At 50.3% G+C, this 25,897-nt stretch overlaps 1 protein-coding gene across 6 annotated transcripts in view; it reads right to left on the reverse strand.

Moving 5' to 3' along the window:
* Positions 1-7,394: 7,394 nt before the first annotated feature.
* Positions 7,395-25,897, reverse strand: part of EML1 (EMAP like 1) — a 177,638-nt gene continuing 159,135 nt past the window's right edge. For all 6 annotated transcript variants that reach the window (XM_066344748.1, XM_066344746.1, XM_066344749.1 and 3 more), the window contains 9 exons: positions 24,163-24,288; positions 23,104-23,235; positions 20,108-20,175; positions 17,187-17,275; positions 12,069-12,166; positions 11,884-11,971; positions 11,307-11,402; positions 9,566-9,696; positions 7,395-8,908 (listed from right to left, as the gene is read on the reverse strand). In XM_066344748.1, the coding sequence (XP_066200845.1) occupies positions 8,783-8,908; positions 9,566-9,696; positions 11,307-11,402; positions 11,884-11,971; positions 12,069-12,166; positions 17,187-17,275; positions 20,108-20,175; positions 23,104-23,235; positions 24,163-24,288 (954 nt within the window). In that variant the 3' untranslated portion in view covers positions 7,395-8,782. The remainder of the gene's footprint in view (positions 8,909-9,565; positions 9,697-11,306; positions 11,403-11,883; positions 11,972-12,068; positions 12,167-17,186; positions 17,276-20,107; positions 20,176-23,103; positions 23,236-24,162; positions 24,289-25,897) is intronic.

Consider the following 25,897-nt stretch of genomic DNA (forward strand, 5'->3'; position numbering starts at 1 on the left):
CTCTCCCCTAAGCTCCCCTCCCACAGGGCTGCAGGCTCAATTCTCCAAATGGCTTTGGGGCTTTGGGCTCAGCTCATCAGAGCCCACGGAGATGGTCTTCTGAGTTGCTGGCTCCACCACTGGACTGGGAACTTCAGGAGGGCAGCAAGCATGGTTTATTCCTTTGTCTCCCCTGCTGGTTGAGGCACAGAACCCAAGAGACCCTGCTGAAGCCTCACCTCAATCACGCAGTGCCTGCGCGGTCGGGGGCTAGCTTGTGTGCGCCAGCATTGCATTTGGAAGCGGAAGCCACTGCCTGTAGTTCGGCTCCATCCAGCAGGAAATACAAACTGCTTCCAGCCGGTTTGGCCTTCCCCACACTTGAGGATGGTTCACAGCTGGAGCTTCTCATTTGACTCCACCTCATGAGCTCCTTGGCTCAAAAGACATCTCTTCTTAAGAGTATATTTCACCTGCTTTGAATTCAGAGTGGGGGCTCTTGGGAAAGGAGCCTGTAGGGGTCATACTAGGGACAGCTCCAGCTTCCTGCCAGGACAGCTGAAAGACCCGGATCAATCAAGGGGAAGTTCGGCCAGATGGAGAGTGGACCTTGGGTACTGACCCAGCAGAGGACAACTTCTTAGTGCCTTTGTTTGCGACGGGAGGAGGACTGAGTGTCTAGGCTGGAGCAGGCCTGCCTTTCTGGAGGAGTCTGGAGGCAAGTCCTGCTGTCCCAGACTGCCTGAGTGGTCCCAAACTTAATTAAATTAAGGAAACTAGGCCAGATGCATTCGTCAGGCCAACCTAGCTAGTAATCCCAGAGAGCTGCTGACTCCACCACTGCCTACCTGTCCCAGGAGCCCAGGGCTTTGGAAAGGGATGCACTCCCCCCTCGCCTACCTAGGGAAGTCCATCCTCCCCTCCCCCATATCCCCAGCCTGTCATCAGGTGTCATCAGGTCCCAATGGTGTGTGGGGGTGTGTGGGGGGGCAGTGAGTGATGTTGGTGTTCGCCATCAGCCCTGGGGAAGAACTTTCTGGTTACTTCTCCTATTGGCTGCCTCTCATCTGCCTTGGAGAACCTGACAGCCAGGCCTTTGTGGGGATTCCCATGTGACGCTGGGAGGCCTGGGCTTCTGCATGTGTGAGCAGACAGTTTAGGGGACTTGGGAAGTCTGAAGGCTGTGATTCCCCCCGCCCCCACGATGACCCCCCCCAAGCAGTTGGCACGGCTAGTGGAGGGACTTGATAGAGGGTTATATGGAGAGTCAAGATCCTGTACAAGAGCTATCTGAGAACAAATAATAATTTGAGGAGTAATACACATTTTAAATTTTTTTTAAATTTATTGATTGATTTTAAAGAGGCTGGGAGAGAGAGACAGAAACATCCCTTCGTGCCTGTATGTGCCCTGACTCAAGATCGAACCTGCAACGTTTGCACATCAGGACCATGCTCTCACCACCAAGCTATCCGGCCAAGGCAGTACACGTTATCTTTAAAGTGCAAGATTTAATTCGAGGCCGTGAAGAACAGAAAACACACTCATCTAGAACTAGGTTGCCACACTTTCTGCAAAGAGCCAGGGAGTAGCTTCGGCTTCTTACAGGCCCTTCGGTCTCTCTCATAACTACTCCACTCGGCCTTGTGAGTTTGAGGGCTGCCATGGGCAATACGGAAACGGACGGACGTGACTGTGCGCCACTAAAGCGAGGCTTAGAAAAATGAGCGGCAGGCTGCATTGGGCCCGCAGGCCCTAGTTTTGATCCAGGACTTAAAAGATCAGATGAAAAGAAAAAATTCCTTCACTAAAGCAGAGTCAAAAAAGAAAGAAATGGAAATTATCATTGACAAAATGAGACATTTCATAGATTCAAGAGATGTAACTTCTCAATAACAGTAGTTCCAAAAGGGATGAAAGAGAAGCCAAAATTGAGGACAAAATAGAGTTTTTTTAAGTTAATAGAACTCATCAGAAGACTGGCTGTTTCCCCCTAAAGTCAGGAACAGGACAAGCTTATCTCCTCTCACAACTGCTTCTGAATATTGTCCTGGAGGCTCTTGTCAGGGCCACAAGGCAAAAAGACATTCCTAATGGAAAGCAAGAAGTAAAACTCTCTCTTATTCGCAGATGACAGGACCTTGTGCGTAGAAAATCCTTAGAAAGCCACTAAAAAAACTATTTAAATGAATAAACAAGTTCACTAAGGTTGCAGGATGCATAATCTATATACAAAAATTAATCGACTTTCTATCCACTTGCTTTGAACACCTGAAAGTCAGATTAAAAAATTTTTATTTATAGTATCTTCAAAAAGAATAAAGTACTTAGGAATAAATGTAACAAAAGAAGTGTAAGACAGATACTGAAAACCACAAGATGTCACTGAAAGAAATTAAAAACCTAAATAAATGGGAACACATCCTTTCATGAATTGAAGGGTTTAATATGGTTAAATGATACTCCCCAGGTTGGTCTACAGATCTAACATAATCCCAGTCAAAATCCTAATCCTAACTGCCTTTCTTACTTGTTTTTTTGCAAAAATTAGCAAACTGATCCTAAGATTCATTTGGAAATGCAAAGGACGTGACCTAGACCAGCCAAAACAATCTTAAAAAGGAAAACAAGATTGGAGGAGTCGTGGTTCCTGATTTCCAAATGTGTGGAAAAGTGAGAGTGATCAGGACAGTGTATTACTGGCATGCGGGTGGAAGTACGGATTGATGCAACAGAACTGAGGGTCCAGAAACAAGCCCTGACTTTTATGGTTCACGGAGGTTTAACAAGAGTGCCAAGATAATTCAGTGGAGGAGAGAATGGTTCTCAGTAAATGGTGTTGGGACAACTAGGTAACCACATGCCAAAAAATGAAGCCGGATCCTTTTTTACATCATATACAAAGATGACCAGCAAATGGATCATTAATGTCACCGCTAAAACTGTAAAAACTCTGAGAAGAAAACACCCAGGGTGGGACAAACTGGCAGCTGGGGGCATCTAGGCGGGAAGCGTTGGGGAGACCAGCCAGCTCCGGGACCAACTTGGAGACATGTTATATTCTGTGACTGAATGGCCCAGCGGGCTCCGGGAGAGACAGCAGGTGGCAGAGAGTCCTCTGGTGATTGGGCTAGGAGCCCAGCAGGTGACCCTGCTCAGCCACCATTCTCTGTGTGGCTGTAGGCATGTCCTGGCCCTTGCTGGGCCTGCACTTCCTCCAGTTAGATTCCAGATGGTCAACTCTGGTGTCCTCTGGGGCAGCAGGAGGCGTCCAGGGAGAGGCGGGGTGTTGAGAAGGGTGGAGTGTGTGCGGGGGGCGGGGGACGAACATAGGCTAACAAGGTTTCTAGTCACCTCCACCCCCGCTGCATCAGCCAGAGCAGCTGCGTTCTCAACCGAGTGGGCTTTCCTATATGGTTTTATCTGAAGAAAGCTTTTGCTGCTAAAACAAAGTTTGAGAGTCAGATAATCCCCCAGCCCGAGTAGTGTTCAGCTCTGGTCTTCCCATAACATTTACCTGCCACAGTTCATTGGTTTCGCCTTGATAACTTTCTGGTCTGTTAGAATTTTGAAGGAGTTAACAATGTGTGCATGTTTTCCTTCTTTGACAAAACCACGGCTTAATATGGGACTTAAGTTAAACCTGCTTTTCTCAGATGACCTAGAACTAGAGTGTGCAGGGGCTGACGGGCCGGCGTGGTGAGTTCAGTCTCCGCACACACGCCGGACTCGCTCTGAGAATGATGAGGTTTACAGCTGTTAGGTAAAAATAGCCTTGTGCAGCTTCCGCCAGGAAGACACTTAGAGAGGGAACAAAATAAGCGTTTTGCTAAAAAAGAAAACGGCTCTCAAATTGCTACCATAATTCTAGGGTTCATTTTTGACAAATGTATCAGGGGACCGAAAGTCATTTCTCACCCTCTAATTCAGCCATTCTGCTTCTGGGCATCGACCCTGAAGAAGTAACCCAATGTTAAAGAAAAGCTCAGTGGACAAAGCTGTCCTCAGCAGTCCCGGGGGCCAAGGTAAAACAGGGAAGCAGGAAAAACCACTCGGGGCTGAGGGTGAGGGTTTAGGAATCTCACAGCAGTCCAGAAGCCCCCTGGCCACTCACAGCTCATTCATTGGTGTGTCCGCCTAGCGCTGACCACCTGTCCGCCCCAGGCGCCGGGCTTCAGGGAGCTTGTGGGCAGGAGGGCTGCGTGAGGCTTACGATCCAATGTGATAAGGGAAGTACAATGAGCGGGGACACAAAAGAGGGACCAGGACCCAGACTAGGTACTTAGGGAAGGCTTCCTGGAGGAAGCGACTTTTAAGCTAAGTTACAAATGCTATGGTGGTTGGCAAAGAAAACTGGGAGGGAGAGTGTTAGGGCCGAGAGCATGCGTAAAGACTGGGTGGTGTCAGGACAGATAGCTCAGCAGGTGGATGCAGACAGACGGTGTTGGAGGGACAGGAGCCCACGGAACAGGCCCTGCGTGCTCTGTGAAGGAGCGACCCCTTAGAGCCGCTGCTGGGTTTTAAGGAAGAGAGCGACTTGCACTGCCAGCGAGTCCTGTGGAGCAAGGCCGGCAGTGACGGCGGCCGGCCAGGGCAAAGGCAGCACAGATGGGGAGAAGATGTGGACACAGGCAACAACTCCTCGAGTTTTAGAGAGGCTGAATGGTGCAGTGGTTAGTGAGAACTCTGGAACATGAGTCCATGGGTTCCTGTCCAACTTCTTCACTGTGTGGCTCTCGGCAACTGAAGGATCATCATTAAGAAGACACCTCATTGGCCCTGGCCGGTTGGCTCAGCAGTAGAGCGTCGGCCTGGCGTGCGGGGGACCCGGGTTCGATTCCTGGCCAGGGCACATAGGAGAAGCGCCCATTTGCTTCTCCACTCCCACCCCCTTCTTCCTCTCTGTCTCTCTCTTCCCCTCCCGCAGCCAAGGCTCCATTGGAGCAACGATGGCCTGGGCGCTGGGGATGGCTCCTTGGCCTCTGCCCCAGGCGCTAGAGTGACTCTGGTTGCAGCAGAGCGACGCCCCGGAGGGGCAGAGCATCGCCCCCTGGTGGGCAGAGCATCACCCCTGGCGGGCGTGCTGGGTGGATCCCGGTCGGGCGCATGTGGGAGTCTGTCTGACTGTCTCTCCCTGTTTCCAGCTTCAGAAAAATACAAAAAAAAAAAAAAAGGAAGAAGACACCTCATTGGGTTGTTCAGTTGAGCGCATCGCCACGTGCCAGGTACTTCCAGGGGTGCTGCTGCTGCTAGAGTTACTATCATTGGCAGCTTGTCATATGGACAGTGAGTCAGAGGTGGAGGGCCACAGTGCTGGCCTGGGCACGAGGGAGGACAGAGTACAGGTCTGGGGGAACAGGTGGCTGCAGTTGGCTCGGGGCACGAGATTGAGGGGCCAACAGGAGGACATCAGGTGTAAAGCTAAGGAAGCTGAGTCAAAGATAGAAATTGGGGCCTCACGAGGTTGAAGAGCTGAGGGAGACCTTGGGAGCTGATGTGACACCGTGGGGGCCGCGGGGGGGGGGGTGGAAAAGCAGGGGCCCGGGAGAGGCCTGCAGAGCACAGAGGGGTAAGGGGCAGATGGGGGGAGTTGTTCCTAATGAGAAAGCGTTGAGCCTGCTCAAATGCTGGTGGAAGAAGCTTGGGAGAGCACACCAAAGACACGGCCCCCGGCAGGGGTGGACGCGCCAACCTTTTTCTTACCATCATCATCACCGTGAGAGGATGGGACCAGGAGTGGCTGCCCGTGATGCCGCCGACGGGGGATATTTATAACGACACGGAAACATGCTTCTGAGGTTATACGAAAAAAGCAACCTCAAGCATCACATACGCAATGTCTCAATTATGGAAACACCACCCAAAAATGTACTCGTAGGAAAAAAAAATGCGGCAGGAAGGGCACTGAGAAGGAACGGTGCTACTTCTGGGTGGTCAGGTCGGGGCGGGCAGGGCTCCTCTGAGTCTGCCATTAAGGGGGTAGATTAGCTTTCTCATTAAGAAGTCCAGTAAACTTTATCTCATACAAGGAAACAACCCAGGCAGGCCCTGCCAGGCTCACACTGGCCTTGGGCCAGTCCTGATCTCCATGGGCTTTGGTTTCTCCTGCTATAAAAAGAGGGGGTTAAACTGCTCCCCCAGCGTGTGTTTCCGGAGACTCCGCCTTGCAAGGCAGGTCAGACGGCCCTGGGAACCCTGTGGGAACCCCGTGTGCTCACAAACTCCAAGAAGATCCATCCTCAAAAAGAGAAAAAAAGCCCTGCTCAAGCCTGTTTTACCTCTCAAACACAAGGCCTACTAACACCCCGTGGAACCGTGTTCCCCCAAACACACTTGGCAAACCCCCCCAAGACACCCCTACAGCTCTATCATTCTACCAGGTGTTCAGGGGGACCCCCCCCCCCGCTGTGGGGTCGGCAGAGCACCTGGGCATCCTGGGGAAAGGTGGGACTTCAGCAGGCAGCCACTGGGCTGCCCTCTGGACTCCGCCCTCATCCACCCCCACCCCCAGCGGCTGTCCTGGGCACCCTGGGTTCTTCCCAGCCTCTGCTCCTGGCTGATGCCCGAGCTCAAGAGCTGCCTCCGCCTGGGAAGGAGAGACAGAAGAGTGAACACTCCAGAACAAGGGAAAGGCCTCCCCTACACTGTCTTGAGTTTCTGAAATGCTTTCACATCACCTGCTGCTCTGGACCTGCAACTGCTGACGGCAGGGCAACCGGAGGTGCCCCGAGGCCAAGAGCACCGGGGTGCTGTCTGGGTTCTCCTACTGTGGTGGTCCAGGGTGGTCCAGGGCCATTGCATGCTATGTTAATGGGGGGTGAATAATGAATAACTGCCGAAGCTAATACTGGGCTGTTTAAGAATTTCATTTAAATATAGGCAAGTAGGGAGACAGCAATAATGGTTTATGCATAATACACTTTTCCTATAATTGAGCTTAAAAAATAGTAGAAGTATACAGAAATAAAACTAGATCTTATAATTTAATAATAGGTCCCTTTTTCTTCTCTAATCTGGTTATTCCTTCAATTATTAATTTTATTTAAGAGAGAGAGGGAAGGGGAGAAAAAGAAAGGGAGAGAGAGAAGCATCAACTTTTTGTTCAGCTGTAATTGTGCCACTGATTGCTTCTCATATGTGCCCTAATTGGCACTCGGATCGGCCATCCCGGGCTCGCACTGGTGACCCCGGTGCTCCAGGGTAGCGCTCGATCCACTGCACCACCAGTCAAGGCCTTCAATTATTAATTTTAAAAAGATTATTTTGCGACTCTGATGCATGTTTACATACCATATGCAATAGTCCCTAGGTGAAAAATAAAATTATCTGTATATGAAACAGAATATAGTATGAATCGTATCTATTTTTAAATATTTTAATTTATATACTTTCATAACTATTAGGTCAATAAGAAATCCACTTTTCGGATTTTATTTCATTACAGAATATATTTGATAAGGATACATACAAACAAAAGATTCACCTGTCATACATATTGTTTACTGGTGCCCCGTGCACCGCAGCAAGGCTGGCGATGTCCAAGAGACGCTTCCCGATGTCACACTGCGTTCCCATCTGAACCACCAGGGCTATCGAGCTCAGACAGTCTGATTCACCTACTTGCCTAGAACAAGTAAAAACCTTAATAATCTGACTTTGTCTGTTTATGACTTTTCTATTTTAAAATCTGAGATACATTCCCCAATGTAAACAATACATTTCAGTCTGTCACACAATCAAAAGGGATAAGGCCTTCTTCACAAATGGATGCCACCTATGCTGGACGCATCAGAACGCAGTCTGACTCCAGAGCTAACGCACCGCGCAGGCGCGGAAGGCCTGAGGAGAAGCAGCCTCGGGCTCCTGGCTCCTGGCTCCGCCTCCCTGACTTCCCCCGCGCCCCGCGGCAGGTTGGTGGTATCTTTATGACTTGCTCTAGTCTACTTGGTCTTAAAATACAAATATACACTGTCCATAAGCATAAAGTAGTAAAGCCTAGCCTTACGTGTTTATTATGAATTGCTAAAATCCTATACAAGTACAATACCATATCATGCCAATTAATACACAGGGGAAGGTGGACCGATGCCTCCATTCATGGGGCACATGATCGGGGACCAGAAGGGGGTGCCATCCACGAGGGAGGGTGTTAAGCGGCCCACTGCTTTGGGTCAGGCAGGCAGTCTAACTGAACTCTGGAATGCCTGTTATCCCCTGCTGAAATGTTCATCAATCCCCTTCTCACCGGCCTCCCAGAGAGAGAACTGAAGGAAACCGTAGACAATGGAACCACATGAAATCATAGCTGCATTTCCTGGCCCAGCTGTGCAATCAATTATTCACTCAATCAGTTTTTCCCTTGAGGACCAATTAATCAACCGTGACCATGATTCAGTACCTTCATCTACTACATCATAAATATCCGGCTTTAGCAAGCTCGAAGGTGAAAGGGTAACACCTAGACACAGTAATTGCAAAGGCATTGTGTGACCGTTTCCAAAGGGTTCATAAGAAAAGTTATGAAGGGATATACCAGTTAGTCTGCCGATGTCACCGTAATGTAAACCTTGGCGTTTTCTGTTAACATAAAATGTGTTTTATACGTTGTTAAAACAGAGAGAACCTGCACTGCTGATCCTGACAGTGGCGCTCACTGATCCACACGAAGCTAAGGTAACCGGCACCGGGAGTGGTTTTCCTGAGGTGTGTGAGAACTTTTCCAACAAAACAGAAATCACAGTGACTGAGGGACGGGGTCTGTGCCTCCGGGCCTGCTCTGCTCCCGCGGGCCCTGCCGCCGGCACTAAATGACCCGCCACTGCATGATGCTTGTGTCCTTGCCGCCCGTGGAGATGAGGTGGCTGTCGTCACAGAGGAAATCGACGTTGGTGACGTGACTGCTGTGCCCGCTGTACACGTGGCTGGGGGCCTGGGGAGAGAACACGAGGGCGCTGAACGCAGAGCGCACGGCTTGGGAGTGGGAAAGCGCTGGAATTCTGCGTCTGTTCCCGCGCTCCGTCATCCTGCCCGCCCGCCCTCCCTCCCGGCTCTCAGGCCCCCGGTGCTCTGTGCACGGAGACAGGAGCGACCAGACCCAAGCACACGGAGCCCCTGCACCACGAGAATGGGGTCTGGTGGTCGTGGGGGGCAGACACGGGCAAGCGGCTGCCCTGGGGGCGCATGTCCAACCCCAGAGATGCCAGGGGGTGGGAGATGAGAAACATCCTGGCGAAGGAGGGTCAGGAAAGGGGAAGACCAGGAGGGCGTGCCAGGCATTGGTGCCGGCTCAGAGCAGCGGGCGCTGAAGCAGACGGGCTGGGCCGTGGTGGAGGGGAGAGGGTGGGAGGGACTCACCAAGGAAGTCACAGAGGGAGTGGAGCCCGATCTAAGGGCTTCCTAGAGTGGGGGACTTCCTGGAGGGCAACGGGGACCCCCTGAAGTGCTCCCGGGCAGTGGATGACAGGGTCACATCTGCGGCTGGTGGCACTCACCTACACACCTTTCATTTTAATTACCCAACCAATGGCCCGGTTGGGCCACAAACACATCCCCACAAGGGATGAGGTTTGTGAAGACAAGTCCTCACCCTGAACTGTGAGCAAGGGTAAGAGAAGAGATGCACTTTGCCAAAGTCATCGCCTGTCGAGAGGAGTTTCTTCTCGTGGGCCCGACTGACGGCATTGATGTCGGTTCCGTCCGAGCCTTCCGGCCACACTCCTAACATGAAACCACAGACATAGCACTGTTAATGCCAGAAAAACTGGGCCACACTGTGTGGGGGATGCGTTAAACTCGCACCAAAATAAAGCTGCCCGAGTCCCGGGCTTAGAAACCAGCGCCAAGAGAGTGCTCTGCTCGCTCCCTGTCTCTCCGGGTCCCGTGAGTGTCTCCCTCCAGGCGTTCCCAGGAGCCCCTGCAAGGCTCAGCCCTGTTCTGCTGGGTCCCCTTTACCTCAGGTTCCTTCTTAACAATACAGCAGAAAATGTGCCAGAAATGCTGGCTCTGCACACAGTGCCCCTTCCTCTGTCCCCAGGTGTCTGATGGAAAGCTGCCTCGTCCTCAAGAATGCTGTTCTCTAACTTTTCCTTTTTCTGGGTAACCCTTTACATATGAATGTCTTTCCAAAGAACTTTTAAACTCTGGGTCTGAGTGTGCCCTTCAGGTGTTTCTTGGGGTCAGTTCTTTGTGGCTGCTGCTTGTTTTACGACACCTGGCAGGGGCAGCGTCCGCTCGCCGTGGGCCAGGCGAGGCAGCAGCTCTGGCTGGGGAGCCATGTGCCCGGGTGGGTCTGAAGCATGGTCTGAGGGGCAGTGTCCCTTGACCATTGCTCTAGGAAACCCTTCTGGTTCCAGTAACTTTGGATCTAAGAGAGCTGTAGATCAGAGGTCCCCAAACTGCGGCCCCCTGAGGCCATTTATCCGGCCCCCGCCGCACTTCTGGAAGAAGCACCTCTTTCATTGGTGGTCATTGAGAGGAGCACATTGACCATCGCATTAGCCAAAAGCAAACCCATAGTTCCCATTGAAATACTGGTCAGTTTGTTGACTTAAATTTACTTGTTCTTTATTTTAAATATTGTATTTGTTCCCGTTTTATTTTTTTACTTTAAAATAAGATATGTGCAGTGTGCATAGGGATTTGTTCATAGTTTTTTTTTTTATAGTCCGGCCCTCCAACGGTCTGAGGAACAGTGAACTGGCCCCCTGTGTAAAAAGTTTGGGGACCCCTGCTGTACATGCATCAGTTTCTCAACTGGAAGTTCTGGAGTAAACCCAGGGATCCTAGCATTTAATACCAGAAAACGGTAAAATGCCAAGTCTAAGGAGATTCGTGAAATTCTGACCAGGTTATCGACTTACAGTCTTACAGAAAGAGATGATAACTGCTGCTTTTTTTCTTCCCTACTATACTGTGGCCATCTAGTTTAGGTCATTGATGAATAACATTCCCAATCTAAACTTTAAAAGAAGTGAACATTTTAGTTTAAGGACCAAAAAGATCTCGTAGTAACTCTAACACATGGTAAGTATACTGATTGAGTGCCATCTGGTCCATCTATCTGGGAAGTCTGGCACCACCTCCCGTGAGAAGATTCCAGAGAGTTATCCCAGGACCCAGTTCATACAACTGAAAAGGATTAGAACCCATCTCCTGGCTCTTCCCGCCTGGCCCTCCCCCGGGAGCCGTGGGGAGCGCCCTGTGGGGCTCGCGCAGCAGCGCCGTCGTCTGACAAAACTGGCGACCGCGAGACTCCTTGATGAGGAGAGAAATATCCTAAAAGCAGAGACACCTTGTGTCTGAGCCGCGGGAAAGCTGCAGAAAGTTACCAAAGACGTGGAATCCCAACGTGCAGGTGTACGTGGCCCACTCGATGTCCCTCGTCGCTTCCACGCTGACAACTTGCTTACAAGCAGAGGGAACCCCTGGGAAGAGCAAACATGGGTCTGGTGACACCTGTGCAAAAGTCCCCTCTCACGGGTCCCAGGCCCGCCTGGGCACAGACGCCGGCCGGAGGGGTGGGCGAGGAGGAGGAGGGGTCCCAGGGCCTGCTGCCCGCCCAGGCGGGAGAGACTTCGTGTCTGTCTGATGGGGACAGTGTTCCCCTCCGGGTCCTCTCACTGTGACGGCTCCAGTCCCACGCTCCTCTCTGCCACATCTGTCCCCCTCTAGCCTCTCGCTACAGAGTGTGGCCTTCTCCTCCTTGGGGTTCATCTCCTCAACAGGGGCCCACGGTCACCCCAATCTCCAGGGGTCTCAGTGCTGGGAAGGACTCGAGAGGTTTTCCAGCCCAGCCTCTCTATTTCACGGAGGACAAAGCCCAAGGCCGGAACTGCGCGGGACGTGGGTCCTTGCGGGAGGCCCCGTCGGGTCTCAGGGCAAATGCCCTGGTCGCCGCTCACTCACAGTAAAGGATTTCATAGTCTCCGGAGTTGGACACGAGGAACTGCGAGTTCACAGACCAGTCCAGGTGAGTGATGAAGCTGGAATGGCCCTGGGAGAGAGACACAGCGGATGTTTCCCCCTGGACCACGCCCCCCGGACGGGAGTGAGTGGCTCCAGACACGCCCCCGGGAGGGAAGTGCGCTTACCGAGCACTTGCCGACGCGCGTGTACTTCCTCCCGTTGTCGCTGACTCCGTATATATAGATACAGTTGTCGTGGGAGCCTATGGCTAAGAAATTCCCATCTACGAAGAAGATTCGACAGATCACATTGCAATGGTTAAACATCAGCACTTGACCAATTACAAGGGAGCATGCCAGGTGCCCTCACAGATTTAGGAAAAAAACAAGCCAGATGAATGAATTATCTCCAAGAGAAAATTTGCTTTTGAATGACTTCTACATGTCTTCCAGAACTATCTTTGGAAAATCGCACCTGATCACATTCCTTTCCTTATAAAACCCTTCCCAGGTTACCTCCACCATGAAGGAATTGAGACAGTCCGTGAGGGGGGCCCATAAGGCCCCCCCAGCACGTGGCCACATCACTCCTCACTGAGCCCAGGGTTCTCTCCGGCCTCTGGACATTGTACCCTCCCTGCCTGGAAGGCCCTTCCCGACTCATCTCAGTGTACACTGCCTCCCTCTGCCTGATTCTTTGAAAAGATCAACAAAATTGACAAAACTTTACCTAGATTGCTAGCCAAGAACAAAAGAGAAAGAAGATGCAAGTTTCCAGAATCAAGAATGAAAGAAGTGACTTCACGACTAACTTCAGAAAAATTAAAAGGGTTATAAACAATGTTATGCCAATAAATTAGACAACTTCGAGGTAATGGAAAAATTACTAAAACTGATTCAAGAAGAAACAAAAAGTTTGGATAGACCCATCACAAGCAAAGACATTGAGTTAATTAAAAACTTTCCCACAAAGAAAGGCTCTGGTGGTGCCTGAACTCACATGAATTCTATAAAATATATATTTTATAAAAGAAATAACACCAATCCTTTATAAACCCTTTCAGAAAATGAGCAAGAAAGGAACATTGTCCAGTTTCCTCTACTGGCCAATAGCAGTCTTATAACTAAGCCAGACAAAACCATCACAAGAAAACTATGTGTCAATATCCCTCACAAACACGGACGCAGCAGTCCAACGGAACATGAACAAATACACAGTATCCAGTAATAGAGAAAAAAAGGATTAGACACCATGACCGCGTCAGATTCATCCCAGGAATGCAGCGATGGCCTAACATCTGAAATTTAATGTAATAAAGTCATGACTAACTTCAGAAAAATTAAAAGGGCTATAAACAATGTTATGAAAAATTTTATACCAATAAATTAGACAACTTAGAGGTAATGGAAAAATTACTAAAACTGATTCAAGAAGAAACAAAAAGTTTGGATAGACCCATCACAAGCAAAGACCATATTAATAAAACGAAAGACAGAAACCACATCATCATTTCAACAGATACAGAAAAGGCATTTGATAAACTCGAACACCCATTCTTGATAAAATCTAAACAAATTAAGAAGAGAAGGGAATGTCCTCATCATGTTAAAGAGCATCTACCACCATACTTGACGATAAACCACGGTTTTCCCTCTACTGCTCTGAGCAAGGCGAGGACTTCCTTTGCGACTTTTGTTCATCCTCACATTGGAGAGCGTAGAAAATGCAATAAGGAAAAAGGAATAAAGGCGCCCAGATTCAAAAGGAAAAGTAAAACTATCTTTGCAGTTACATGCTCCCATATGAAGAAAATCTCAAGAATTTAACAAACAAAAAACCACTAAAACTAATGAAAGAATTTAGAAAGGTCACAGATACAAAAGTCCATATGCAAAAAACAAAAACAAAAACAAAACAACTAATTTACAATGGCATAAAAAGTAATTTAGGAATAAATTTAACACAGGAAGTGTAAGACTTGTGCACTGAAATAGAAAATAAAGACCTAAATAAATGGAGCAACATTCTCTGTTCAAGAATTACAAGACTCAGTCTTATAAAGATAGCAACTTTCCCCGTATTGATCTGTAAGTTCAACCTATTAAAATCCTGGTAGGCTTTCTAAAATTAGAACTTGACCAGCTGATTCTAAAATTTATATAATAATCTAAGGACCTAAAATAGTTAAAACAATTTTGATAAAAAATCCCACACAAAGTTAATTACACTATTCAGTTTCAAAACTCACTACAAAAATATAATCATCAAAACTGTGTGGTATTGTCATATGGATAAATATATAGATGAACAAGACAGAACTGAGAATCCTGAAAAATAACTTTTGTATATACTGTTACTAGATTTTTAAAAATATTTTTTATTTATTCATTTTGGGGAGGAGAGAGAGAGAAAAGGGGGAGGAGAAGGAAGCATCAACTCCCATATGTGCCTTGACCGGGCAAGCCTGGGGTTTTGAACCAGCGACCTCAGCATTCCAGGTTGATGCTTTATCCACTGCGCCACCACAGGTCAGGCTATAGTTACTGTTACTAGATTTTTTACAAAAGTGTCAAGATAATCCAACAGGGAAAGAATTGTATTTTCAACAAATGCTGCTGGGACAAGTGGATTTCTTTATGCAGAATAAATAAAATTGGACTCATACCTCTAACCATATACAAACATGAACTAAAAATGGGTCATAGACCTACATGGGATGGCTAAAACAATAACCTTCCTAAAAGCAGTAGGAGAGAAATCTTCAGAACCTTAACTATGACACCACACGCATGATCCATTAAAAAAAATCAATAAACTGGACTTCATCAAAATTAAAGCTTCTGCTTCAAAAGACCTCATTAAAAATATGAAAAGACAAGCCATCCACAAAGAGAAAATACTTGCAAATCATATATCTGATAAGGAACTCGTATATAGAATACAGAAAGAATTCTTACAACTCAGTAGTAAGGAAAACAACCCAATTAAAAATGTGCAAAATATTTGGATACTTCCTTAAAGAAGATGCAGAAATGACTGACAGACACATGAAAAGATGCACAACATCTTTGATACTATTTACAGAAATATAACTTAAAACCACAGGAGGCACCACGACACTTCTATTAAAAAACGGGCTCTAATAAAAAGGACTGATTATAACGGGTGTTTGTGAGGATACGGAGACACTGGGACCCTGACACACTGTTGGTGGGAATGGAAAATGCTGCGGCTACTTTGGAAAGCAGTTGGGCATTTTCATCCGATGTCAAATATAAACATACCCTATGATTCACCAATTCTACTTCTAGGAGTTTACCCAAGATCAAGGAAAACAAATGTGTACAAAAAGTATGGCTCATAGCAGTGTTACTCATAGTAGTAGCCAAAACACAGAAACAATTCAAGTGTCTGTTAACTGACAAATGGATCAAGAAGACGTGGCGTATCCATAAGACAGAACACTATTCAGCAATTAAAAAGGAATATACAGGAGGATAAAATGGTGATAGAAGGAGACTTGACTTGGAGTGGGACACACAATACAATATATGATAGAACTGTATGCCTAAAATCGAAACTTTTATTAGCCAATGTCACCCCCAAAAATTCAATTAGAAAAAAGAAAAAAACTATCAATACATGCACAATAACACGAATCAGTCTCAAAACAACAACAACACATTATTCTAAGGAAAAGCAGCCAGGCGGACCAGGCTGCATGTTATATGCTTCCATTATCATGAAGTGTCCAGAACAGGTGATTTACAGACCCGCACGGCAGCTCAGGACCGGGGGTGGAGGCGGAGATGAACTCCAACGGGCAGAGAGGGAACTTCTGGGGGGGGGGTAAAGAGGTTCTCAAATTGGATGGTGGGGCTGGTTGCACAAGTCCCCCGATTTATTTACTAAGCATCAATGCATCATAAGCTTATAATGGGTAAATCATTGTACAGTGTGTCTGTAAAGTCATGGTGCACTTTTGACCGGTCACAGGAAAGCAACAAAAGACGATAGAAATGTGAAATCTGCACCAAATAAAAGGAAAACTCTCCCAGTTTCATACCTATTCAGTGCAGTTCGATGTGGGCTCATGCACAGATTTTTTAGGACTCCTTAGGTAGCTATCCCGTATAGCAGGGGTCCCCAAACTTTTTACACAGGGGGCCGCCAGTTCACTGTCCCTCAGACCGTTGGAGGGCCGGACTATAAAAAAAACTATGAACAAATCCTTATGCACACTGCACATATCTTATTTTAAAGTAAAAAAACAAAATGGGAACAAATACAATATTTAAAATAAAGAACAAGTAAATTTAAATCAACAAACTGCCCAGTATTTCAATGGGAACTATGCTCCTGTCACTGACCACCAATGAGAGAGGTGCCCCTTCCGGAAGTGTGGCGGAGGCCAGATAAATGGCCTCAGGGGGCCGCATGCGGCCCGCGAGCCGTAGTTTGGGGACCCCTGCCATATAGCCTCTACAGACTCGTCAATGACTGAGGGCCTACCAGAACTGGGTTTCTCTACCAAACTGCCAGTTTCCTTCAACTGCTTATCCCACCGAAAAATGTTATTCTTATGTGGTGGCACTTCGTTATAAACGCGCCGATATTCACATTGCACTTTGGTCATGGATTCTAATTTAGCGAGCCACAGAACACACTGAACTTTCCTCTGTACCGTCCACATCTCGACTGGCATGGCCGTGGGCTGCTCCACTGTATACACGGTGTTACATCATCATCTGCGCATGCACACATGCTGCTACATCATCCTACAGAAACTGGGAGGGTTTTCCTTTTATTTGGTGCAGATTTCACATTTCTATCGTCTTTTGTTGCTTCCTGTGACTAGTCAAAAGTGCACCATGACTTTACGGACACATTGTATGTAAATTACACTCCAATAGAGCAGCTAGAAAGAGTCCTCATTTTTTGGAGACATATACAGGGATATGAATGGAGAAAAGGGTGTCTGTGAACCGCTTCCAAACAACCTGGGAGGGGCAGTGGTGAGTTCCGGGTGAACAGGACTGGCCGAGGGTCAGTAATTACTGCAGCTGCTGATGGACATGAGGGGCAAGCTGTGCCCTTCCGTCCGGTTCTGTCTGTGGAAATCTTCCATCGTAAAGAGTTACACACACACACACAGACACACACACACAGCACAGGGACCAAAGAGAGAAAGAGAACCCCCAAGTGCCAGTCAGGTGCGTGTAGAGTTTGCACTGCGCGTGGAGGCGGCGTGTGGAACTTTCTCCTAACTCCGCGGAGTGTCCCGGGAACGGGGGTGCTCTAACCTGGTGAGTACCGCATGACCGAGAGCTGCTCGTTCCCATCTGTGTGCACGGTGACCAGGTCTTTCGTTTCCGTGTCAAACACAAACCACCTGTTGTGAACAGGAGAAACAGTACAAGCTGCTGAGTGGGAAATGAAGTCAGACTATCACAGTGATAGTAAGACTATTAAAAACTATTAGCCTACGGGCTTAATAAACACTGTGTTTACTTAATGTTGACTTAACAAGAATGCTTTTATTTGAAGGAAACTTCCTAGGTACAAACGAGCGTTTTCTAAAAAGCATGAGCTACCACCACTTGAAATGACTCAGTTATCAAGGCTATGATGGGGTTCCCTCAGTGTTTGAGGGTGTTTTTGTTTTGTTTTGTTTTAGAGAGGAAGGGAGAGAGAGAGAAAGAGACAAACAGAGAAATGCCGATTTGCTGTCCCACTTATTTGTGCATTCATTGGTTGATTACTGTCTGTGCCCTGACCAGGAATCAAATTTGCAACCTTGGTGTGTCGGGACAATGTTCTAACCAACGGAGCTACCTGGCCAAGGTCCTCAGCGTTTGAGTTTTGTCACTTACACATAAGAGGAGAGACAGCCCTGGGCAGGGGAGGAGAACCAGCCCGTAATGGCGGCCTGTGGCCACAGAAGCAAAGGGACCACTCACATAGGTCCCAGCCCAGGGTGAAGCAGGACAGGCCCAGGAGGTGGGGCTGGGACCGCCTCAGGAGTGGAGACACCCTCAGTGGTGCCAAGTGTCCGACCTCCGTGGAGGCTGGCATGCCACCAGCCGGGTGGAAGAAATGATGGAGAGAACAGAAGAAGAGTGGGCCGAGGGCTGGTCTTTGAAGCAAAGCCCTCTGGGCTCAGTTTCCTCAGCTGTGCGGTGGGGATCACGGCCCAGAACCACCCTGCAGGCCCCGTGTCACATCAGGAAAGTTCTCACAGGGACAGAGTGCTTTCGAACTCCCTAGAAGGACCCAGCACGCGGTAAATGTCAAATGACGGGATGACTGCACCCTCCCGCCCATGTGTCCTTTGGGTGGTGGCACGCACCGGGACTCGTGTCCTCGGGAAAGGAAAGGAAGGTGGGCTTCCTGCTCCTGCAGTCTCAAACCTAGATGACACATTCCATCAGCATGTCCCCCGAGCTGGCAGCACAGTCTGAGCCTTCCCTTCGGGGCCCTAACCACGCCCAGTCAGTAGCCTTGGCTGTTCCTGGAAACTTGGATTTGGCTTCTCAGCTTTGATTCCTTGCATCTGCAACATCTGTTTACCTTGCCTGTGCTATCTAAGCTTCACAGAGGTCGGAACGTAAGAAGTAGAGAAACTGGGGCTCCCACTGAACTGCCCCGTCAAGAAGAGTGAAGCGTGGCGCTGGGGCCAGAGGTGTGGGAGGCACACACGGAGGGGAGGGCTCGGGCTGCATGCTTCATCTTGCCCCCACAGGACACCGTCTGTGACTCTGAGCATCCTGGCCTTGTCACCGTATGCCAGCCCACCACACACAGTCGGCACGTCAATAATGGCAAGAAGCGGCTGTCAGCCGTTTGCAGAGCCGCTGACCGGAAGCTTCAGTCATCTCCGAGAGCACCAAAAGGAAGGTAAAGAGTGTGTGTGCCTGCGCACACGCATGTGCACGACTGTGCACACATTTTCATGAAGGATTCTGTTAGATACAAGGTACCCAGCTCTTAAGACATTGCTACCTGTGACTTACAAATGGCTGCTACTTCTTTATACACACTCTCTGGCCATAACAACAGAATCTACGTGGCATGCTTCTTAGAGGAAGGACAGGAGGAGGTCACCAAGCATATCTGAATTAAACCATAATAGGCGCATATACCACGACAAACAATATAAAAGCACAAGTGAAACGTATAAAATGATGACGGTAATAAGCACAGAAGTCGCCCGCCAGGCAACCCCCGCGGATGCTCCCTGCACGTCAGCCCGTTCCATCCAGAGGCCGTGTGGCGCGGCAGCTCAGCGCAGCCCGTTTATAAACAGAACAGACTCCGCGGGTTATGTAACTGGCTCCGAGGCACACTCTGCCGAGTGGAGAAGCCGGAGTTCAAGCACAGAGCGGCTGCCCGGCCTGTCGGAGGCGCCCGGTCAGCAAGCCTGAGCTGAATCTGAACACAAGCTCCGGAATCTGGGCAGCTTCTAAAATTTTGCAAAGGCAGCAAGAAGGAATGTTTTTAAATGCTCAGTGCTTTGGAAACGCTGTCTTGCCCGATTTCGAAGTCGAGGCTCCTCCCACCACCTGCAGAGGAGGGCAGAGGAACTCCCCATCCCCTGAAACTGGAGGCAGGTGTGTGTGCGTGCACGAGCATGTGTGTGCATACATGCCTGTGCACGTGTGTGCATGTGTGTCTGTGCACATGTGTGCATGCCTGCGTATGCTTTTGCATGTGTGTCTGTGTGTATGCATGCGTGTGTGCGTGCCTGTGTATGCCTGTGCACATGTGTGCATGTGTGTCTGTGCACATGTGTGCATGCCTGTGTATGCTTGTGCATGTGTCTGTGTGTATGCATGCGTGCGTGCGTGCCTGTGTATGCCTGTGCATATGTGTCTGTGTGTATGCATGCGTGCGTGCATGCCTGTGTATGCCTGTGCATGTGTGTCTGTGTGTATGCATGCGTGCGTGAGTGCGTGCCTGTGCATGTGTGCATGCATGAACTCGTGTGTGCGTGCCTGTGCATGTGTGTCTGTGTGTATGCATGCGTGCATGCATGTGTGGGTTCTCTTCCATCGCTTTCCTCAGGTTTCCTCCGGGTCCAGGACGGAAGGACCCGTCTCAGTTTTCCCTCCGAGTTCTGACCTAACTGTGGGAAGGCACCGCCCGAGCCTGGCCCGGGGCACCACGGACACCGCGCCTCTCTCCCTGAACTGCGAGATCGCAGGGCACGTTGCTGCGGACTTACCTCCCGGTCAGTGTTCCAACTGCAACCACAGACCCTGAAGGATGAAAACCAGAAGACTGAGCTGGATCCTAAAATATTTTAAAGGAAGTGTAAATTGATGGCCAGACACAATACTATTGCATAAAAACACACAGCACAGCCCTCGTCCCTTGGGGCCATAGGGCCCCATTTTTTAAGAATCTCCTTTCTCTCCAGAGAGGAAAATGTTTTCCTACTTGGACCACATAGAACTTCTCTCTTTCTGTCTTATGCCCTTTCATAGCTACGGCAGTCAGAGGACAGATCGAGAAGTTATTGCTCTTAGTCCTGGAAGCCTGGTCAGGTGGCCCCAGGCTGGAGGGTGAACGGGATCTGTCCAGACACCTGACCACCGCACCCGGCCCATTAGGGAGACACCGGATGAACACCTGACCCTCCGCAGCCCTAGAAGGCTCTGAGACGAGCGTGGCATGCTCCAGGATTTGGTCTCATGGTACACACGTGTGCAGTACTGGCTGATACCAGCTGGAATGTGGGTGAGGACAGAGTGAAAACAAGCTGTGGGGTCCCAGAAGCGGGGAGGCAGACGAGGGCAGACGGGGGAGGCTGGGCGGAGGCGGGCAGCCCTGGACTTGGCCGTCCAGTGAGGGAGGGAGCATCGGAGGTGGCGGCAGAAGTGGACACACCAGTACTTTTTGGGGGATCAGGTGGTAATGATCAAAGAGGTGGAAGCAATACAGTTTGGGGCCTCGCTGAGCAATGACAGGTGGGTTTACAATGCAGAATGTATGGGGCGGGGGTGGGAAGCATGTGGTGACACTAGGGATGTGAGCTGTGTTGCTGTGTTAAAGACTGTGGTCACCAGGAAATAAGAACACAGTGAGTTAACTTTTCTCTCTCTCTCTTTTTTTTTTTTTTTTTTTTTTTGCAAAAGAGACAGAGAGAGGAACAGATAGGGACAGACCGGCATGAAGGGAGAGAGATGAGAAGCATTAATTCTTCACTGTGGCACCTTATTCATTATTGCTTCTCATATGTGTCTTGACTGGGGGGGCTCCAGCAGAGTGAGTGACCCCTTGCTCAAGCCAGTGACCTTGAACTCAAGCCAGCAACCTTTGGGCTCAAGCCAGCGACCATGGGGTCATATCTATGATCCCACGCTTAAGCCAGCGACCCTGCGCTCAAGCTGGTGAGCCCGCAGTCAAGCCAGATGAGCTCACACTCAAGCTGGCGACCTCGGGGTTTCGAACCTGGGTCCGCTTTGCCCCAGGCTGGTGCTCTATCCACTGCGCCACTGACTGGTCAGGCTGTAACTTTTCTCTTTCAACACAGAGAGTGCAAGAGTGAATCTCTGTGTTAGATAGATAGGAGGTCACTGGGCAGGGTGTGTAGGACATTGAAGTGAGAAGAGATTAATCACAGTTAAGACCAAGGAAAGGGTAGCAATGGAAACGGAATTAGGAGGAGGCACAGAGATTGCTCTGGATAAACAGAGCAAATAGACCAGACGTCAGGTACCGACGCCATTATCGCAATGCTTGTTCCAAAACGGGAGGGCGCTGTCGTTAGCTCAGGCTGCCACCGACACACAGAGAAATCACGGCCATGTGAGGCTCGAGCGTGTAATTCATTTGAGGCTCATAATGTTACTGAGAGGAAGACACTGAGGTTTAGGATGGTCCCGTCCAAAGTCACGTGGCCAGTGGAGAGAGCAGGGAGGACTTAACCACAGATACCGCTGGAGTGTGGTTCAGCGCCCCAGCCCTCCTGGTGACGGGAGTGGGTCCACAGCCTGGCAGAGGAGGGGGTGTGGTCACCGGGACTGCACTCAGCAGGGCTGCCGTGCTGTCCGGGGACTCAGGGAAGGCCACCCTCCCGGGCTGCCACTGTCCCTGCTGCATTGGTGGTCGTCAGGTCTGCATAAACCCCTCATGCATTTCTCCCACATGAAGCCCCCGCCTGGGGACAGGTACAAGGCAGGACACCACCTCCTCTAGCCATTCCCTGCCACCTCGGGCCACACTTGTTCTCTCCCCTGAGCAGCAGGGTCGCCCCTCCGGCCCTGGCATCTCACGCTCAGCTCGACTGGTGACCGGCCAGCTCTAGTCCCCAGTGACCGTCTTTGAAAGCAAAAGGCAGGAGGGCTGAGGCCCCAGCCCAGCTCACTGGGGAACGCGGGCACCTCTGTGGCCGGAGTGGAGGCGGTGTGGGGTCTACCGAGGGGCCGCCCCTTTCATGGGACAGTGCGTGTCACCCAGGGCACAGGGCGTGCTTTTGAGCCACAGCAGTGTGAGCGGTGGAGGACCCCGGGTGTGGGAATCAGACTGAGCTGGCTACAAACAAGGGCACTTGTCACTAACTTGGCAACCTTGGCAAGCCATGCAACTGTTCTAAGCCTCCGTTTCCTAATCAATAGCATCAGGGTAAAAAAACTTCCACTGGCAGGGCTGGTGCCGGGAGGAAGGGTGATGAATACAGGCACACACGCGGGGGGGCGGGGGGCACGCAACCCGTGCTCAGTCAGTGCGGTCGCCGCTGCGTCTCACGGAGGAGGGGGCAGCTCAGCACCCTGCCATGCAAACCGAGTCCTTTTTCTAAAGATCACAGAGAAGCCAAGTTTAAAACGGAAGCTTTGCCTCTGTCGTCAAACACTGGAGAGATAAACTGTGTGCGTTTAGCACAGTTCCTAATTCCCAGTCCGGAGGCACGCTGTCCGCAGGATGCGGGCTCACCACCAGGGTTTCGTGGGTGGAGAGGCTGCACTCGGGAAACTCAGCCACCAGCTCGGAGCCGGAGGGGCGAACTCGCTGTCGGACAATTCGACAGCAACCTTCCGAATCACACGGACGAGACCGCTTGGCCACGTTCAGAGCAACACAATTCAAAGGAGATGGGTTAAGTGACATTTGGTTTGAGACAATTTTACATCACTTTTCATTTCATGCAAATAAACACATTCCAGATGAATTTTTACCAAAAAAAAAAAAAAAAAAAGGAATGTAAACATGCACGTCTACCTCTATTATTTTATCCCAGACGGGCTGGTGGCCGACAGCGTCCCAGAGAGTGGCATGTCTGTCATGCCCACAGGTCAAGAACTGAGGCTTGGAGGCATGGATGGCCAGCCCCCAGAGCTCATCGGTGTGACCCTACAAAGAACCGAGACAGCATGACAGTGCTTCTCTGAAACAGGGGACCCAGCCACCCTCAGGCGCCTGGACAGAGGACGAACCAGGCTGGCTGCACGCTCTGTAACCAACTGCACCCGTTCCTCTCCACCCCCCAACCCCCAGCTGCACGCTCTGTAACCAACTGCACCCGTTCCTCTCCACCCCCCGACCCCCAGCTTCACGCTCTGTAACCAACTGCACCCGTTCCTCTCCACCCCCCGACCCCCAGCTGCACGCTCTGTAACCAACTGCACCCGTTCCTCTCCACCCCCCGACCCCCAGCTGCACGCTCTGTAACCAACTGCACCCGCTCCTCTCCACCCCCCGACCCCCAGCTGCACGCTCTGTAACCAACTGCACCCGCTCCTCTCCACCCCCCGACCCCCAGCTGCACGCTCTGTAACCAACTGCACCCGTTCCTCTCCACCCCCCGACCCCCAGCTGCACGCTCTGTAACCAACTGCACCCGTTCCTCTCCACCCCCCAACCCCCAGCTTCACGCTCTGTAACCAACTGCACCCGTTCCTCTCCACCCCCCGACCCCCAGCTGCACGCTCTGTAACCAACTGCACCCGTTCCTCTCCACCCCCCGACCCCCAGCTGCACGCTCTGTAACCAACTGCACCCGTTCCTCTCCACCCCCCGACCCCCAGCTGCACGCTCTGTAACCAACTGCACCCGTTCCTCTCCACCCCCCGACCCCCAGCTGCACGCTCTGTAACCAACTGCACCCGTTCCTCTCCACCCCCCGACCCCCAGCTTCAGGCCGGACGGTGGACCGAAACGGCCGGAGCTCGGGAGGGTCATGTCAGGGCGCGACACGGGCATGAGCTGCTCCCTGTGGTGCTTTCTGGCCTTCTCCCGTGACGGCAGGCAGGCATGCCAGGTGGGCCCGCCGGGACGCACCTGAGTGATGGCCGCGAAGTCCCCGGACAGGGTGCCCTGCAGAACAAAGTTTCTGGTCGTGCCGATCAGGATCACGTCGCCCTTCCCCTCGGCCACCGTCCGTATTGGACCGAACTGTTCTGGGATCTGCAGTGAAAAGTCAAAGGTTTAAGATGTCCTTCAATGACTCCACCATTTAAAATACCTGCTTATGTATTAAGACGATAGGTCCTACTGCAGTCACACACACACACACACGTATACGGAGAGACAGAGAGAGGTCCACGATCAGCACTTGTTGAGTGAATGATCAAAACCCCAAATCTTCCTTTCAAGCTCCGAACATTTTATGTGTCTCAAAAGAATCAGCAAGAGTCAGGCTGCTAAAAATAAATAATAAAGAACAAAGCATTTTTTTCTTGGTAAGATTTTTAGGAAATGCTCATGGTTAATTTATTTTTGACTTGTGATGACTTTCGCAGAAACAGCAGGTAAAATGTGGGAAATAAAGGATTCTATTTAAAAGCCCTAATAAGAGCTCCTAAAATTTTCCTGTGACTTAAAATGGTGAATTCTTTGGCAGCTTCACTCCATTTATTTATTTATTTATTTATTTATTTATTTATTTTTTTACAGAGACAGAGAGAGTCAGAGAGAGGGACAGATAGGGACAGACAGGAACGGAGAGAGATGAGAAGCATCAATCATTAGTTTTTTTGTTGTTGTTGCGACACCTTAGTTGTACATTGATTGCTTTCTCATATGTGCCTTGACCGCGGGCCTTCAGCAGATTGAGTAACCCCTTGCTTGAGCCAGCGACCTTGGGTCCAAGCTGGTGAGCTTTGCTCAAACTAGATGAGCCCGCGCTCAAGCTGGTGACCTCGGGGTCTCAAACCTGGGTCTTACGCATCCACTACGCCACCGCCTGGTCAGACTCCATTTAGTTTTTTTTGTTAGTTTGTGGGGGGTTTTTGTATTTTTCTGAAGTTGGAAACGGGGAGGCAGTCAGATAGACTCCCGCATGCGCCCGACCGGGATCCACCCAGCACGCCCACCAGGGGGCGATGCTCTGCCCATCCGGGGCGTTGCTCTGTTGCAACCAGAGCCACTCTAGTGCCTGAAGCAGAGGCCACAGAGCCATCCTCAGCGCCCGGGCCAACTTTGCTTCAATGGAGCCTTGGCTACGGGAGGGGAAGAGAGAGACAGAGAGGAAGGAGAGGGGGAGGGGTGGAGAAGCAGATGGGTGCTTCTCCTGTGTGCCCTGGCCAGGAATCGAACCCAGGACTCCTGCATGCCAGGCCGACGCTTTACCACTGAGCCAACCGGCCAGGGCCTCCACTTAGTTTTGAAATCCATTGTTCATGTTGGTAAACATGGGGGGCGTTATCCAAAGATGGAGAACACAAATCTCAAGATACACCCGCCAAGAACTTGCTGTGATAAGAGAAATGGAGGTTCCCACCCTAGAAAAAAGAACCGAAGTGGCCGGCAGACCAACCCCGGTGCTTGTCTCTGGACCAGTCCCAGGGCGGGAAGCGGCCGGCTGCCTTCTCACCCTGTCCACCTCCAGTGTGTCTGTTAGGCCAGAGCTGACAACAGGGGGTGACAGTCTGAGCCAGCCCGGTGACAGTACGGGCACGAGAAAGTGCAATCTTCTGGGAAACCGGATGGGGCTCTGGGGCTCTCGCTGTGGGTTCACGTTGGTCAAATGCTGGTCAAATCTCATAAAAAAATGCTCTGTCAATTAAAATCTCCG

The sequence above is a fragment of the Saccopteryx leptura genome, chromosome 6 (assembly GCF_036850995.1).
Source record: "Saccopteryx leptura isolate mSacLep1 chromosome 6, mSacLep1_pri_phased_curated, whole genome shotgun sequence".
NCBI lineage: Eukaryota > Metazoa > Chordata > Mammalia > Chiroptera > Emballonuridae > Saccopteryx > Saccopteryx leptura.